A 17,952-nucleotide genomic window follows, 5' to 3' on the forward strand; every position below is an offset into this window, starting at 1 on the left:
CTCGTGCACGTACATCGCGATTCTTCCCCATTCTATACATGGACAGAATGCTCACTTCTACTACATGCACCGTGCTTATCTGACTAGTAGTCGTTGTTCAGTTAGTGAAATTGCTATCGCCTGGGCGGTTTTATATCGATAGTAGGTCGGTTGATCAGTGTGGGTGACCAAAAACTGTCTGCATTTCGAATTGGTGATGTGGCATCGGGCAGTCCAGACGTGCGCAGTGCACGACAGAGGGATGGAGTGAGTCCGCATGAGTCATGCAGTGCTCGGCGGAAGTCCTGAGCAGTATTGGCCCGGGGCTGGACGTAGCCAGCCGGACGGTGTGGATACATCTGGCGCGTGCTCCGTAGCTAGCCCGCTGCGGGATACGGCATCGGAAGCCACGGTGTGCACCGAGGCGAGGCTGGCAGATGGGGCGAGTTGGCGCGACCCAGTGCCCACGACCCAACCTCGGGCAGTGACCAGTACGGCAGTGACCAGTACGGCCTGGCGCGGCATGGGGAACACAGTGTTCGTTTAAATCAGGTTGCTAGTGTATACCTCTCCTATTCCTATCCTACAATACACGACAGTGATCAGTATCTGAAAGTCATATTGGCTGCATCAGTGAGGTACTAAGTTTCTTAAAGTTAGGACAAGTAGTATGGTTCTGGCAACCAGCAGCTTCCACTCATTTTAAACTTCATTTATGGCCTTTTTCAACATCAGTGGTATGTAGGAAGCAGATAGTTGTAAGCGGTGCGGTGCCAGAGACAACTGTGACCATAAAACCCAATTATGTGACATGTGTCTGTTTTGTTCATACCAAGGTAGCCGTGCGGTCTAAGGCGTCTGGTCACGGTCCGCGCGGCTGCCCCCGTCAGAGGTTCGAGTCCTCCCTCGGGCGTGTGTGTGTGTGTGTGTGTGTGCGTGCGTGCGCGCATTATGGTTGCACGTCGTGCATGTTGTTGCAATGCCTCAACTTTAGGGTTTCTATCTAATTTTTCTTATTAGATATATTTATTATTGTATTTTTATTCTGGTTTGCATCCGTCCATATGAACACAATTTTAAGAGATTTGCTATCTTACAACACACTGTATACTCTTCTTGTGACAGGAAGATTTAAATCATTGTTCGCCACTGAGTTTTCTTGTATGCTCCACTACATTTTTAATTTACTTTTAACCTGTAACCTCAACATATTTTCATTTATAAATCTGAAGACTGCAGTTTATATTGCCGAAACTCTTGATTCATTAACATGTTACAATCCAGTTTGATTTTGAATTTCATATCACTTCACTGGAGGTGGGTCTCTTTAGTTTCGTTTCGGTAACGCTCAGTCTTTCCTGTAAATACACATTCCTTAGAGCTTTGCTTAACGCGATAATTTTCACACAGATTTTATTCCAGGCCAAATATTTGTCTGCAGTCTTTGAAGGACAGAGTTTTGCTACCCTCAGCTGACATCGCTGGCTTTGATGTCACAAAATATTTGAGATTGTGTTACGACAGCTGTTAATTACGCCTTTATTATAAATTTTATCACGTCTTTGCACTTGACGTGTTATAAAAAGGAGAATGGTAGTTTTTACCGTGACCTTGGCCATGGATCATCATCTATACAAACTTCCCAACGGTCTATATACATTATATGGTAATGTTCTCTCTTTAATACCACACCGATTAAGCAACACACTATTTCCATGTCATCGTCATTGTCTTGGTCTACCTTTGGAATGCAGTGTAGGATAGGTTTTGCGTGTCTTCGATTCGATATGTCCTTGGTACGTTTGAGGATGTATGCGGCATCAATGTCTGCACACAGGTTACCCGATTATGGACGGGTGGTTCGTTGTTTTTCCAGTCAGCACGTAATGGCGTCCCAAATATTCTCCATCACCTATTTTCGGGTGTATTTGGTGACAAGAGATCATTGTAGTTTCGGCATCACGTACCGTAAACCATCGTAACACGGTTCACGCCTTACGAAGCGGGCATATTTCGGCTCCATTTACGTCAAGCTTGAAGCGATGTAGTCGGTCCTCATTAGGGTTTACGTAGTCTAGAGCAGTTAGGGTATCACAGATTGCTATCACAGATCCCTTGGAAGTTCAGGTTAATGTTCCCCATCACGTGATATGATCATGATAGGAACACTGTTCACTCCTGCGACGACGTATCTGGGCACAACCAATGACCTTATGTAAGAAGACAAGGCGACACGTTTGCACTGAACCACGATTCAACGTAGATGCCTATTCAACGTACGTGCCTATTGCAATCTTAACTGACGATAGCGCTGGGCGATCATGTATAGATCGTAAGATGAAGAGCTTCAAACTCAACAACGTGCATTGAACAGTATGCTCCGAAACAGAAAAGCCTGCCCCAGAATTATGCTCTGTCAAACCGGCCAGGGGTCGCTACCTACCTTGCAAAGGGGACAAGCTTTCCCTCTCCACCTTCTGTGATAAAGTGTGTCGTCGCCTAGACGTAGTTTCACCGTCCGTCGATCACTACTTACAGATGCCCACGATAGAAGCACGTGAACAGCCGACCAGCTTGGTCGTTTCCAAGCGCCTGGCTTACTTTCACTAACGCACTACGCGCACTCCAGGTCACTAGGTGGCATTTTATCTCGAGGTGAGCAGTGTCACAATATTTCAGCTTATTTCCTCTGGCATGTGTGTCTTAGTCAATGGGTAAGCAGCATTCAGCGTCGCGAGGTAGTCGCCGTATTGAGATGTCGTCGAAACCTTTGCTTAAATTTTTGTTGTCGTAAATGGTAAACAAGTCTAGTTCAAACTAGAGCACGCCTCGTTCGGAGCATGATCGTGTCTGTACGGTAATTAAAGTACACTCCTGGAAATTAAAATAAGAACACCGTGAATTCATTGTCCCAGGAAGGGGAAACTTTATTGACACATTCCTGGGGTCAGATACATCACATGATCACACTGACAGAACCACAGGCACATAGACACAGGCAACAGAGCATGCACAATGTCGGCACTAGTACAGTGTATATCCACCTTTCGCAGCAATGCAGGCTGCTATTCTCCCATGGAGACGATCGTAGAGATGCTGGATGTAGTCCTGTGGAACGGCTTGCCATGCCATTTCCACCTGGCGCCTCAGTTGGACCAGCGTTCGTGCTGCACGTGCAGACTGCGTGAGACGACGCTTCATCCAGTCCCAAACATGCTCAATGGGGGACAGATCCGGAGATCTTGCTGGCCAGGGTAGTTGACTTACACCTTCTAGAGCACGTTGGGTGGCACGGGATACATGCGGACGTGCATTGTCCTGTTGGAACAGCAAGTTCCCTTGCCGGTCTAGGAATGGTAGAACGATGGGTTCGATGACGGTTTGGATGTACCGTGCACTATTCAGTGTCCCCTCGACGATCACCAGTGGTGTACGGCCAGTGTAGGAGATCGCTCCCCACACCATGATGCCGGGTGTTGGCCCTGTGTGCCTCGGTCGTATGCAGTCCTGATTGTGGGGCTCACCTGCACGTCGCCAAACACGCATACGACCATCATTGGCACCAAGGCAGAAGCGACTCTCATCGCTGAAGACGACACGTCTCCATTCGTCCCTCCATTCACGCCTGTCGCGACACCACTGGAGGCGGGCTGCACGATGTTGGGGCGTGAGCGGAATACGGCCTAACGGTGTGCGGGACCGTAGCCCAGCTTCATGGAGACGGTTGCGAATGGTCCTCGCTGATACCCCAGGAGCAACAGTGTCCCTAATTTGCTGGGAAGTGGCGGTGCGGTCCCCTACGGCACTGCGTAGAATCCTACGGTCTTGACGTGCATCCGTGCGTCGCTGCGGTCCGGTCCCAGGTCGACGGGCACGTGCACCTTCCGCCGACCACTGGCGTCAACATCGATGTACTGTGGAGACCTCACGCCCCACGTGTTGAGCAATTCGGCGGTACGTCCACCCGGCCTCCCGCATGCCCACTATACGCCCTCGCTCAAAGTCCGTCAACTGCACATACGGTTCACGTCCACGCTGTCGCGGCATGCTACCAGTGTTAAAGACTGCGATGGAGCTCCGTATGCCACGGCAAACTGGCTGACACTGACGGCGGCGGTGCACAAATGCTGCGCAGCTAAGGCCATTCGACGGCCAACACCGCGGTTCCTGGTGTGTCCGCTGTGCCGTGCGTGTGATCATTGCTTGTACAGCCCTCTCGCAGTGTCCGGAGCAAGTATGGTGGGTCTGACACACCGGTGTCAATGTGTTCTTCTTTCCATTTCCAGGAGTGTATATTCAATGAAATAAACAGATTTTAGTAAACGAGTGTTTAATGTAGTGGCAAGCAACCGATGTATACGGTCACATCCACTAAATAAAACACTAGGCTTCCTCAGTCACTCTCAATTTGAAAAGAACAATGTCGGTGCTATGCTGTGTCATTATAAAACACGGAAAGAGTTACATTGCTAACATTTCGATCGATATGTGGCGGTCTCTTCAGAGCGGTTATTTACTATCTACTTCGGTTATCTCGTAGCTCCCGACGAGATATCTGTGATGTCACTGGACAAATTGAAGAGCGGCTGCCATGGAGGGGGTACCTGTGCAGTAGGGTATTGCCTGTAATGTATCGTGGCTGATTGGAAGGCAGCTCTAGTAATTGACTCATAGGAAATCGAGTATCGATTGGGTATTGCCTGTGCCACTCTGCTAAGTGATGAGTAGGCGATTGTCGTTGGTGACAGGAAGGCAATAACAAATGTCCACGCAGATATCATGAATACCGCAACAGCGTTCGTAAGAAGACATACTGTCGTTCACGTTAGGCGGAGGTTCGAGTCCTCCCTCAGACATGGGTGTGTGTGTTAGTCCTGAGGATAATTTAGGTTAAGTGGTGTGTAAGCTTAGGGGCTAATGACCTTAGCAGTTAAGTCGCATAAGATTTCACACACATTTTGAACAAGTTCACGTTATAAAAGGGAGACCGCGGAGCGATTCCTTTTCTGGATGTGCAGGAGTACATAATATCTATTGGCAAACAAGGATATAAAGTCTACAGGAACCGAAGCAAGCCAACAGGTATCTGCATGCGGCGTCGCACTGCAGTCCCGCAAAAAAGAAAGCTGTGCTACAAACGCTGACAACATGAGCTCACTACATTAGTGACGCTAACCACGTAGCACATTAACGGAACGAGCTAAAGACAACTACTTCACCTTTCCGTGTGAGTGGATGCAACAACACGGACATACGAATACGAGATACAGCGAAGATAAAACAGACAAAGATCATAAGAAACTGTGTTGTTCGTACACCTCAGGTGAGAGGCTTCTGCGAACACGTAGGAAAGTTTCTGCGAAGGACTTAAACCCAAATTCCAGAATGGTCGCTAGATCAAAGATCTGTAGAGGCCTGCTAAGGATCCCATAGATGCTCTTTGCATGTCAGGCGTCTACGAATTTCTGTGTGAATTTGGTGACGTCTGTGTAGGTGAAGCCGAGAGCCCCATTAGTACTCGCATGTGGAAGCCCGAACAGTACATACAAGTGGAACAAATCAACAGTTAAGTTGTGGCTGAACGTCTACACGGATGTGGCAGTTATATTAATTTTCAAGAACCTCGCTTGATTTCTTGGCATCCATGTATGCGGCAGGGGAAAATAGAGAGGCTACTGAAAGATTCAAAAGCCCTAAAAGGATGAAGAGGTACTAGGACTCAGTTACCTACGGTCTGGCTGTCAGCGAATACTCCGGACGGGAAGCGTGTGATCGCCACATAGCATCACCACTTGACCTGTGTTTGACGGCATAAATAGCGGCTTTCCTGGTTTAATTAGCCTACAAGTCACTTGCTAGAACGCGCAGATAACAGCTTGTCGACAAGCTATTTCCTACTAATCACCCACTAGAGCTGCTTTCGAATCAATAACCATAATAGCAAAGAGAATAGCTTAACGTACAACCATCCACCACCATAGCAACTACTCTTCACATTTTCCAGTGACATTTCAGGTATGTGACGTCGGTGGCCACTAGACAACCAAACAAGACTGTGTATCTACATCTACATCTACATCTACATCTATACTCCGCGAGCCACCTTACGGTGTGTGGCGGAGGGTACTTATTGTACCACTATCTGATCCCCCCTTCCCTGTTCCATTCACGAATTGTGCGTGGGAAGAACGACTGCTTGTAAGTCTCCGTATTTGCTCTAATTTCTCGGATCTTTTCGTTGTGATCATTACGCGAGATATATGTGGGCGGTAGTAATATGTTGCCCATCTCTTCCCGGAATGTGCTCTCTCGTAATTTCGATAATAAACCTCTCCGTATTGCGTAACGCCTTTCTTGAAGTGTCCGCCACTGGAGCTTGTTCAGCATCTCCGTAACGCTCTCCCGCTGACTAAATGTCCCCATGACGAATCGCGCTGCTTTTCGCTAGATCATGTCTATCTCTTCTATTAATCCAACCTGGTAAGGGTCCCATACTGATGAGCAATACTCAAGAATCGGACGAACAAGCGTTTTGTAAGCTACTTCTTTCGTCGATGAGTCACATTTTCTTAGAATTCTTCCTATGAATCTCAACCTGGCGCCTGCTTTTCCCACTATTTGTTTTATGTGATCATTCCACTTCAGATCGCTCCGGATAGTAACTCCTAAGTATTTTACGGTCGTTACCGCTTCCAATGATTTACCACCTATGGCATAATCGTACTGGAATGGATTTCTGCCCCTATGTATGCGCATTATATTACATTTATCTACGTTTAGGGAAAGCTGCCAGCTGTCGCACCATTCATTAATCCTCTGCAGGTCTTCCTGGAGTACGTACGAGTCTTCTGATGTTGCTACTTTCTTGTAGACAACCGTGTCATCTGCAAATAGCCTCACGGAGCTACCGATGTTGTCAACTAAGTCATTTATGTATATTGTAAACAATAAAGGTCCTATCACGCTTCCTTGCGGTACTCCCGAAATTACCTCTACATCTGCAGATTTTGGACCGTTAAGAATGACATGTTGTGTTCTTTCTTCTAGGAAATCCTGAATCCAATCACAAACCTGGTCCGATATTCCGTAAGCTCGTATTTTTTTCACTAAACGTAAGTGCGGAACCGTATCAAATGCCTTCCTGAAGTCCAGGAATACGGCATCAATCTGCTCGCCAGTGTCTACGGCACTGTGAATTTCTTGGACAAATAGGGCGAGCTGAGTTTCACATGATCTCTGTTTGCGGAATCCATGTTGGTTATGATGAAGGAGATTTGTATTATCTAAGAACGTCATAATACGAGAACATAAAACATGTTCCATTATTCTACAACAGATTGACGTAAGCGAAATAGGCCTATAATTATTCGCATCTGATTGTATAAAGGAACATATTAACCAATAAATAGCAGTTAAGTGCCGTGATAATGACCGCACCATGCCAGTCGAAACGTTGGCAGTTAAGTTACGTTAATGTTTTACAATGAAACGGTCTACTACCAAAATTATTTTACTCAAAATAGCAGTACTCTTTCCGCACTAAACGGTGCTTTCGGTAGTACAGCACTAAAAATTCTTTTCGCGTGTTGGAAAGGTAGTTTGAGAACGACTTTTTGCAAAACTGTCCCACAACTAATATAAAATCAGAATATAACGATTCATTAGATATGAATCATTATTTAACACCTAGGAATAAAATGCATATTAGTACCAATGACTGTCGGTAGTTAATTATCTTAATGTACGTGTTCATTCGTATTTGCAACGTGTATAAAAGTATTAACCTACTGGAAGCACGTAGGGGCGAGCTGCCAGCCCTCAGGCTATTAGCTAAGCTTTGTAGCCAGACGGAAAGACCCCCTGGATAAGCCGGATGGTTCGGAGCTCCATGCCACTCACTCGACCAGAATTTTCTTTTGAGGTAGCGCAACTGGACGCCGGGTACCCCACAGGCTATAACTATGCGGTTTCCCGTGGTGTAAACCACCTCCAGCGACTGTTTTGCAACTCTTAAGGTGGAAACAGATGAAATGCTGTTTCCAGCGACGTCTAGAAAACGTTCTATTTTTAACAAAATGTAGAAAGCTGCTTTTATTCTGGGCGCACCGGAGGACACTGATTACGTCCATGAAGTGTAGTGTGAGCCCGCAGTTTGGGACCTCTTTCTAAGGGTGGGACGCCACTAACAAATGCACAAAAACGAAATTTTTCACAATGCAAGATTTTCCACTATTGTTTAACGTAAATAAACTAAACGCTAGAGCGAGATAATCGACTCTGTTGCTCTAGTCCCATTTCATTGTACACAGAATGAGATAGAGAAAGAGTGAGATGGATTTTTCAGCAGTACGTTGTAGGTACTGACAGGAGACACGTGAATTTTAACGAACTATCAGTTTAACATGTGGTTGCAAAATACTAATGCGAATTCTTGACAGAAGAATGGAAAGCTGGTGGAGCCGACCACGAGAAAGATCAGTTTGGATTTTGCACAAATGTAGGGACACTCGAGGCAGTACTGGCTCTAGGACTTACCCTACAAGATACGTTAAGGAAAGGCAAACCTACGTTTGTAACATTTGTAGACTATAGAAAGCTTTTGACAATGTTGACTGGAATACTCTTTCTGAAATTCTGAAAGTAGCAGGGGTAAAATGCAGGGAGCGGAAGGATATTTACAACTTGTACAGAAACCAGACTGTAGTTACAAGAGCCTAGGGGCATGAAAGGGAAGCAGTGGTTGAGAAGGGCATCATATAGTATTGTAGCCTATCGCCGATGTTATTTAATCTATACAATGAGCCAACAATAAAGGAAACAAAAGAAAAAATTTGGAGTAGGAATTAAAGTTTAGGAGGAGGAAATGGAAGCTTTAAGGTTCTCTGATCGCATTGTAATTCTCTCAGAGACAGTAAAGGACTTGGATGAGCAGTTGAACATAATGGGTTGTTTCTTGAAACGAGGATATAAGATGAACATTAACGAAAACAAAACAAGTACAGCGGAATGTAGCCTAAATAAGTTAGGTAATGCTCAGATTACCAAATGAGATGTTTTGTTATTTGAGCAGCAAAAAACTGATGATGTCCGAAGTAGAGAGGATGTGGGTATGGCAAGGAAAGAGTCTCTGCAGAAGAGAAACTAGTTAACATCGGATATAGATTAAAGCGTTAGGAAGTCTTTTTCTGAAAATATTTGTATCGAGTGTAGTCATATGAGACGAGAAGAGAACAGAAGATTTTGAAATGTGGTGCTATAGAAGAATGCTGAAGATTAGGGGGATAGATAACATAACTAAAGAGGAGATACGGAAGATAATTTCGGAGAAAAGGACGTTTTGGTACAATCTGACCACAAGAAGTGATCGGTTGGTATGACACATTCCGATACAAATTTAAAACCGGATGGAAGTGTGGGGTGTAAAATTTTCTTTGTGAGAACAAGAGGTGAATACAGTAACGGATTCACAAGAATGTAAGTTGCAGTAGTCACTCGGGCATGAACAGGCTTGCACAGGATACAGCAGCGTGGTGGCTACAGCAAACAGATCTTTGGACTGAAGACAACAACAACAACAACAACAACAACAACAACTACTACTACTACTACTACTACTACTACTACTACTACTTGGAAGGAAACGCTTAACTCATTAATCACCTGAAGAAAGTCTCAGAAAAAGGGCTTACCTCTTTTAAGAAATCTTTTTACAGGAACACCCATAACTCAGCCAACCCGAACAGAGTATGGAACGCAGAACGCAGAAATAGAAGTTCTTCTGTTGAGATGCTGTCGGTAAAAATTCATTCGATTTTCGGCATTTGCGTCTTTGACTTCTTCATCTTCTTCTTTACCGGCAGATTTCTCCTCTGCTGGCCTGCAATGCCACCAGTGTCCATCTCTGGAAGGGTGAAGTCAGGGTGTTGGAAAGATTTCTGGCTAATTCGAGCTTAGCCTGGTCATTGGTTGGCCACCAATGACTGATTCTGCAGCCTATTCAGCCTCCATCTGCAGGTCGAATTGGCGATATCGAGCCGCGGCCCTGAGACGATCCATAAGGACAGTAAAGTCATTTTTACGGAATTTCAGTAACTTCAAGCTCCACTCCAATCGTTGCTTTCAGATTCGGATGACCAGTTTACTTCCAGCTCTGCTCACAGACGTAAAACATTCCCCTTCTCAAATAATAATTACTTTTTATCCTCACATGTCCGCAGCTCGTGGTCGTGCGGTAGCGTTGTCGCTTCCCACGCCCGGGTTCCCGGGTTCGATTCCCGGCGGGGTCGGGGATTTTCTCTGCCTCGTGGTGACTGGGTGTTGTGTGCTGTCCTTAGGTTAGTTGGGTTTAAGTAGTTCTAAGTTCTAGGGGACTGATGACCATAGATGTTAAGTCCCATAGTGCTCAGAGCCTTTATCCTCACATAATGACGATCATCGTACAACTTCTCAACTCCAGTTGTTTAACTTTTTATACGTCATTATTATAATCTTTCCACTGCGGCAAGGTTTTACTTTAGAATTACCATTGCTGCTGATATCATTGAAGAATATTTTTAACGTAGTGGACATAATTATGAATATTATTTCATTTAGCAGTAAGTGAATTATTATTAATTATTCTGAGGGGTGTGTAATTAATTCATTTCGGATAAACAGGGTCATTACCACTCTTTCACATGGGGTGAGCTGATGTCCTCCCGCACTTGCATCAGAAAACATATTAGTTGCTGTGACTTGTTCAACTAGTATTTAGTTAACCTCTGACTGTCTGGAACGAATTAACTCATGCTCCGCCACCCCCATTAGCTGAGGACGCGTTTAAACGCGGCTCCTAGGGTTTCCTTAAGTGCTATTGACGTATTTATGCGTCCCGTTTCGCTGATCTCTCAGTGCTGTGGACGGGTTACTTCCGTACCTCAGTGAGCGTGGCCCTTTGAGTGCTACCATTTGCCACAAACCTCGCTTCGATAGCTTCAGCCATTCATGTAGTATGACGGTTGTTATGACCACATGATGCCCGTTGCGCAGGAACGAAAATGTTCGCATCGAACGCGACACGTCGCCAGATATAAAAACTAACGAATTGAAAACGAAAAGACCCAATTTTAAATAATAATTCGATACATTATTTTCATTTCATACACAGCAATGTAGGAGCTAAAATGAGCACATGCAATGTTTATACAAAACGTTTTTACACCGCAAACTCTTAAAATTTCATGCAATGGATTACTAAATTACACTAAAGCGCCAAAGGAACTGATCTAGGCATGCGTATTGGAATACAGAGATATATAAACAGGCAGAATAAGGCGCTGCGTTCGGCAACGCCTATATAAGACAAAGTGTCTGGCGCAGTTGTCAGATCGGTTACTGCTGCTACAACGGCAGGTTAGCAAGATTTAAATGAGTTTGAACGTGGTGTTACAATCGGCGCACGAGCGATGGGACACACCATATCCGAGGTAGCGATGAAGTGGGGATTTTCTTGTATGACCATTCAACGAGTGTACTGGGAATATCAGGAATCCGATAAAACATCAAATCTCCAACATCGCTACGGCCGCAAGAAGATCGTGCAAGAACGGGACAAACGACGGCTGAAGAGAATCGTTGCCGGCCGCGGTGGCCGTGCGGTTCTAGTCGCTGCAGTCCGGAACCGCGGGACTGCTACGGTCGCAGGTTCGAATCCTGCCTCGGGCATGGATGTGTGTGATGTCCTTAGGTTAGTTAGGTTTAAGTAGTTCTAAGTTCTAGGGGACTGATGACCTAAGATGTTAAGCCCCATAGTGCTTAGAGCCTTTTGGAAGAGAATCGTTCAACGTAGCAAAAGTGCAAACCTTCCGCAAATTGCTGCAGATTTCATTTCTGGGCCAGCAACAAGTGTCAGCGTGAAAACCATTCAACGAATCATCATTGATATGGGCTTTCGGAGCCGATGGCCCACTCGTGTACCATTGATGACTGCAAGACGCAATGCTTTACTCCTTACCTGGGCCCATCGACACCGAATATGGACTGTTGATGACTGGCAACACGTTACTGGTCGGACGAGTCTCTTTTCAAATTGTATCGAGCAGATGGAAGTGTACGGGTATGGAGACAACGTCATGAATCCACTGACCCTGCATGTCAGCAGGGGACTGTACAAATTGGTGGATCCTCATTAATTCTGTGGGGCGTGAGTTGCTGGAGTGATATGGGACCCCTGATACGTCTAGATATGACAGAGGTGACACGTACGTAAGCATACTGTCTGATCACGTGCATCTGTCTATGTACATTGTGCATTCCGACAGCCTTTGGCAATCCCAGCAGGACAATGCGATACTCTACACGTCCAGAACTGCTGCAGAGTGGCTCCAGGAACGCTCTTCTGAGTTTAAACACTTCCGCTGACATCAACATTATTAAGCATATCTGGCACGCCTTGCAACTTGCTGTTTAGAAGAGATCTTGAACTCCGTACTGTGCTGGATTCATGGTGTCAGTTCCCTCTAGCACTACTTCAGACATTAGTAGAGCCCATGCTACGTCGTGTTGCGGCACTTCTGCTTCCTGCGGGGCTCCTAAGCGATACTAGGCACGTGTAAAAATTTCTTCGGCTCCTCAGTCTTTTATCGATCGAGGTAAGATGTGCAAAAATCATTTTTTTTCACAGAATAGGACGCTGTCACTCGGAACAGGCAGCAACACTTGGTGATCAGTACAGCGACAACAAAGCCACTGGCAGCACAGAACGCAGAAAGCACGTCTGTTGCGGCGAAAGGGTTAAGACATGAAGGAGCGTACCGGTATTTCTGTGAAAGTTCACCAACTTCGCGCTGTGCTGTTCATCGAACCGTTGCAGAGTGATCTAGCAGCAACGGAAATTGCTGCTGCAGCGCGGCGTGTCCGGCTTTTGCTCCGCAGCGGCGAGCGCCGTTTTGATCTCTGCGAGCCGTCGCACGTCCGCCCCTGGCCGGCACTGCGGTGGGCGGCGGCGCCGGCGCCGGGGCGGCTTCCGAAGGGAAGCGCCAGGTCGGTCAGTTCAATTACGGGCGCGGCCAATTAGCAGTCCCTGCTGCCAGGGTCAGGGGCGGGGGCGGCGGGGGTGGCGGGGGCGGCCGCGGCGAGTCAGGGCCAGCTGCAGGTAGCGGCCGTCGGCGGCCGGCCGCCACCGCCACCTCGCAAGGCCGCCGGAATGGACACCTAATTTATGGCTCCGGCCGAGCACGTAATTTGGCGGTCCAATTACAACGTAATTTGTGACCGCACCGTGTTAACGTCCAAGCAACCGTAGTCTCTAGTCTTGCCAAACAGGTGCGCTTCGGCACTCTGCCATTTGATACTGAAGGATCATTGCTCTGCCAGGTACACTGTCCACTCTGTATGGGAAACGAGACCTTCCTAACCACGGTTTGATTGTAACAAGTCGGTCTCAGTGGAATCTTAATTCTCTTCTGTGCTTCACTCAAACCTTTGGGAAAATAATTAGCATTCCGACTTCCCACTTCGCCCCTAATTCTCCGTTCCCTCCCCCCCCCCCTATCTTTCCACACAGACTAGTACAACGTTGTCATGTTGAATAATCGTGTTTCTGCCGGTTACTCGCATCTTTCTTGAACGATACGTCGCCTGATTTTCAGTCCTCTTCAGGTGCTGTCTGATACTGATTCTTGTGTAGAACGAATCCAGCTTTTATGCCAATGTTCTGATAGGCGCACCGTCTGCGGTCTGAGTTGCGGCAGTCAGACTCCGTGGTATGCACATGAAAATACCTCGCCGGGAAAGCCTGAAGAATTACTATAGTATAGAGTAACTTATTTACTTACTCGAATGTCTTCTATTATCAAACAAATTTTCCATTGCTGTTGTATGGTGTCTGTTAGATTCCTAGTACAAGGGAACAATAAATTTCCAAAATGGTTCAAATGGCTCCGAGCACTATGGGACTTAACTTCACAGGTCATCAGTCCCCTAAAACGTAGAACTACTTTAACCTAACTAACCTAAGGACGACATAAAAGTTTTCTGGGTTTGGTACCACGTCATAATGTAAAAACTATTGCTGCTATAGAAAAACCAACGTTGGTTTTTCTATAGCAGCAGTAGTTTTTACATTATGACGCGGTACCAAGCCCAGAAAACTTTTATGTCGACTGACTGGCCGCGGAAGCCTACGCAATTATACATAACCTGACATCACACACATCCATGCCCGAGGCAGGATTCGAACCAACGACCGTAGCAGTCGCGCGGTTCCAAACTGTAGCGCCCAGAACCGCTCGGCCACTCCGGCAGGCAATAAATTTCCACTTCAGAACCGCCCCGATTAAAGTCACCCTCTATGCAAGGTCAATAAAGCCCAACGGAAATAGCTGTCTTACACGATCCGACAGTCCTCGGGAATAATTCGTCTCAGATGTGGATTTGTAACTATTGATTGTGACCTAGTAATACGAGGGGCGATCAATAAGTGATGCACCACATTTCTTTTCTCGGCCAATTTTGGTTGAAAAGACGTGGAATTGGTTGGAGGACATCGTGGGATAACCCTGCTTCAACCCTCAGATTTTCATGACTCTCCGATTGAGGCGCTTTGCACGGGATAGCCGATCGTTCTCAGGCATCATGTCACGGCCTGCGTGGCATCCCCCGTCGGAGGTTCGAGTCCTCCCTGGGGCATGGGCGTGTGTGTCGTCTTTAGCGTAAGTTAGTCTAAGATTAAGTAGTGAGTAAGCTTAGAGATCAATGACGTCAGTAGCTTGGTTCCATAAGACCATACCACAAATTTCCAATTTTTGACGTGCTTTACGCAGCCTTCAGAATGGCATCTCTGGCGAATGTGCGTTCCAAGCAGAGAGCTGCCATTGAGCTTCTTTTGCTAGGTAACCAGAACATCGCAGATATTCATAACCACTTAGTGTTTACGGAGATGTGATAGCGAAAAAAGTCACTATGAGTCATTAAGAGAGGTGGCTGTCATCACAACAAGGTTGCGCAAAGCTGTCAGATCCGCCGAATGCCTGCCGGCCGCAAACAGCTCAACTCCTGCAATGTTGGAACGTGAGAACACTCTCATTCGGAATGATAGGCTGATAACAAAAAATGGCTCTAAGCACCGTGGGACTTAATAGCTGAGATCATCAGTTTCCTAGAACTTAGAACTACTTAAACCTAACTAACCTAAGGACATTACACACATACATGCCCGAGGCAGGATTCGAACCTGCGACCTTAGAAATAGCGCCGTTGCTGACTGGAGCGCCTATAACCGCTGTGTCACAGCGGCTGGCAGACTGATCACAAACACCTCCCTGCACAGCTGGACGTCCTCTTTTGGCAGTGCTGCAACTCATCCACCAATATGAGAACTCAAATGTTTGTGCTCGCTGGGCTTCTCGCCCCCCTGACGGACGACCATAAAGAGTACTCAAGGACCATCTGTTAGTGAATGCTTACGCGTTACAAGGCTGATTGATAATTTTTCGTCTAAAATCGTCACAAAACTCCATTGGACTGTTCTTTCTCATCTGCCCTAGAGCCCAAAGCTTGCTCCTTCCGACTTCCTCTGTTTGGCCCACTAAGAACGCATTCCGCCAGAAGCAGTGTGTGGATAATGGGGCCTCTTTTTGAAACAGCAAGATACTGACTCAGACGGCGACCAATGGAGTGATACCACGCAGACATACAGGCCTTCCCACTTAGGTGACGTGAGACCGTCGCACTGAACGTAAATTATGTTGACAAACAGGGTTTTGTGGCTGTTGTGTACATAGTTCCGCGTAGTCAGCGCGTACACAACTTTCCCACTAGAGCGCGCCCCGCTAAGCACAACAGCGCAGGCGCAGCGCTCGTCCGTCTCCGCACTACGAGATGGCGCTGCCGTAGAGACGGACCAAATTCTGCTTCCTCCGATCTGCGTATTAATATATAACGCAGCCAATGAGATTGCTGCCAACGTAGAACATTTTCTCCTCGCGGATCACACTCGCGCAGTGATACCTGAACGCGCGAGGTGTTAGAACGAGTGTACAGACCTCCGATTAACCAGTCTGCTTTTGTCTGCAACAGTCTGTACCAGTCTGCATTAGTCTGTACCAGTCTATAGTCAAATTTCAGTCTGCGCCTAATAAGATTACCATATTCCTGTACAGTCGTGGACAAAACGAGCGAGACCCCTCGCCTTTTCGTTATGCTGATCCGCACGGCTTTAAAGTCTGCTACACAGCATAACAGGCAAGGCGACGAAGTGCTACCAACATACTATGCGCAGGCGTGAAATTGACAAACTATCTGAACTTTTTTAGACTGTATTCCATAATTTCTAAGACTATATTAATGCTGATTAGTGTGTTAAATACAACACGTAAACATAAGACAGAACTGAAAGAAGAAACGCTAATTTGTATGAAACGGACGAATAAAAATGAATTTCAGCTTATCCAGATAACAGACAAAGAACCCCAGACCGTTACGAATTAGCAAAATATTATCCGCATTCGCCCGCGAAACGGTCTGTGTCAACGTTCAGACCAGTCATACTGGATTACCATTGCTGACCTACCATGAAAGTGTGCAAATTTAGCAATGCGTGAAGATTCATAACGAAATTCACTTAAACATCATTCAGTGCCACACTTAAGTCAATTCCATTATTGACAGAAGCGGAAAAAGGAGGCAGTAACATGTATGAAATTCTACAAGAGTGTCATATTGACATCCACAGAGCGCCAGTACAGAATAAAGGTAGCGATAAATCGTATTGGGTGCGCGAGAATTTCTTAAAATTGCTTCACTGATATTCTACCTGCCTCCATAGAGATTAGAACCGAAAACAAACCAGACCTTCCTTTCACTATGCTAGCAGACAACCTAGGCAAACAGCCCTCTATTATTACCCCAGACATGAACAAGCCGGAAATTTCGCAATAAAAATCTGCAGTTTCTGTTGCATAGAGCTTTCTGGACTCAAAAACATGAATTTTCTTCCTTTATGTCACCACTTATGCGACAATCATTCGGGATGATTATCGAAATAACATATTACTGTTATTAGAGAGTAAATTTTGTAGGATAATTCTGCACCACCCCAGGAAATAAACGGCTACATAGCTGCCAAACGTATTCTGCATTGTTTCGAATTCTCCACTAGACTCGCCACAGCCAGAAAACGTTCATTAGCAGAAGTGTTTCTTAAGCTAGCTAGCAATGAGAATGTTCGTACTTCTAAAACGCGGTGGCATTAATACTGGGATGTGAATTACCACGTGTATAGGCAAATACATTCTATTTGCATTCCTGTAAACGTGATTTGGATCGAAAACGTAGCTACGACTAATATGCTTATGTATCGACAGCAACTAGAACATTTCGAATAAAGAGTAGCGGGTGTTATTTATGCGGCCCTCATCTTCAGTGTTTTCGTTGTTAGGATTTCGTCACCTAAACCGGTAAAAACGGAACCCTACTAGTCTCACTTTCTTGACCGTCTATCGGTCTACCCAACCCTTAAAACCCGTTAACCTCCAGAACGGGTGGACATAATAAGCGGAAATGTATCGCACTTCTTGCTGTAACCGGTCCCTTGCTGGTGTAAAAAAGTGAGCTTCTATGTCAACGCAATCAAAAGATACGACGGTTTATGTAAAGAAAATTTACGCGAAAGGTCAAAAAATGGCTTCAAGAACTATTCGACCTAACTGCTTAGGTCATCAGCCCCTAGACCTAGAACTACTTAAACCTAGCTAGCCTAAGGGCATCACAGACTTCTATACCCGAGGTAGAATTCCAACCTGCGACTGAAGCAGCCGTGCGGTTCGTCACTGAAGCGCCTGGAACCGCTCGGCCACCGCAACGCGGCGAAACCCTACTCACCTCATGTATAATGATAATATATACTGTCTAGTGAGGATAAACTGTATTCTCCAGCAACTCAGATCGTTTGATCACGGAACTTTTACGAAGCTACATTCAAACTTTGTCGAAGTC

The 17,952-nt window shown here is 46.0% G+C and overlaps 1 protein-coding gene across 1 annotated transcript in view; it reads left to right on the plus strand.

Annotated features, from left to right (window-relative positions):
* The first annotated feature begins 256 nt into the window (after positions 1-256).
* The window catches only part of LOC126199631 (alanine and glycine-rich protein-like), a 68,922-nt gene continuing 51,226 nt past the window's right edge, over positions 257-17,952 (plus strand). The window contains exons 1-2 of the mRNA XM_049936557.1: positions 257-425; positions 12,920-13,111. Of these exons, the coding sequence (XP_049792514.1) occupies positions 257-425; positions 12,920-13,111 (361 nt within the window). The remainder of the gene's footprint in view (positions 426-12,919; positions 13,112-17,952) is intronic.

Source organism: Schistocerca nitens, chromosome 8 (assembly GCF_023898315.1).
Source record: "Schistocerca nitens isolate TAMUIC-IGC-003100 chromosome 8, iqSchNite1.1, whole genome shotgun sequence".
In the NCBI taxonomy this organism is placed as follows: Eukaryota; Metazoa; Arthropoda; class Insecta; order Orthoptera; family Acrididae; genus Schistocerca; species Schistocerca nitens.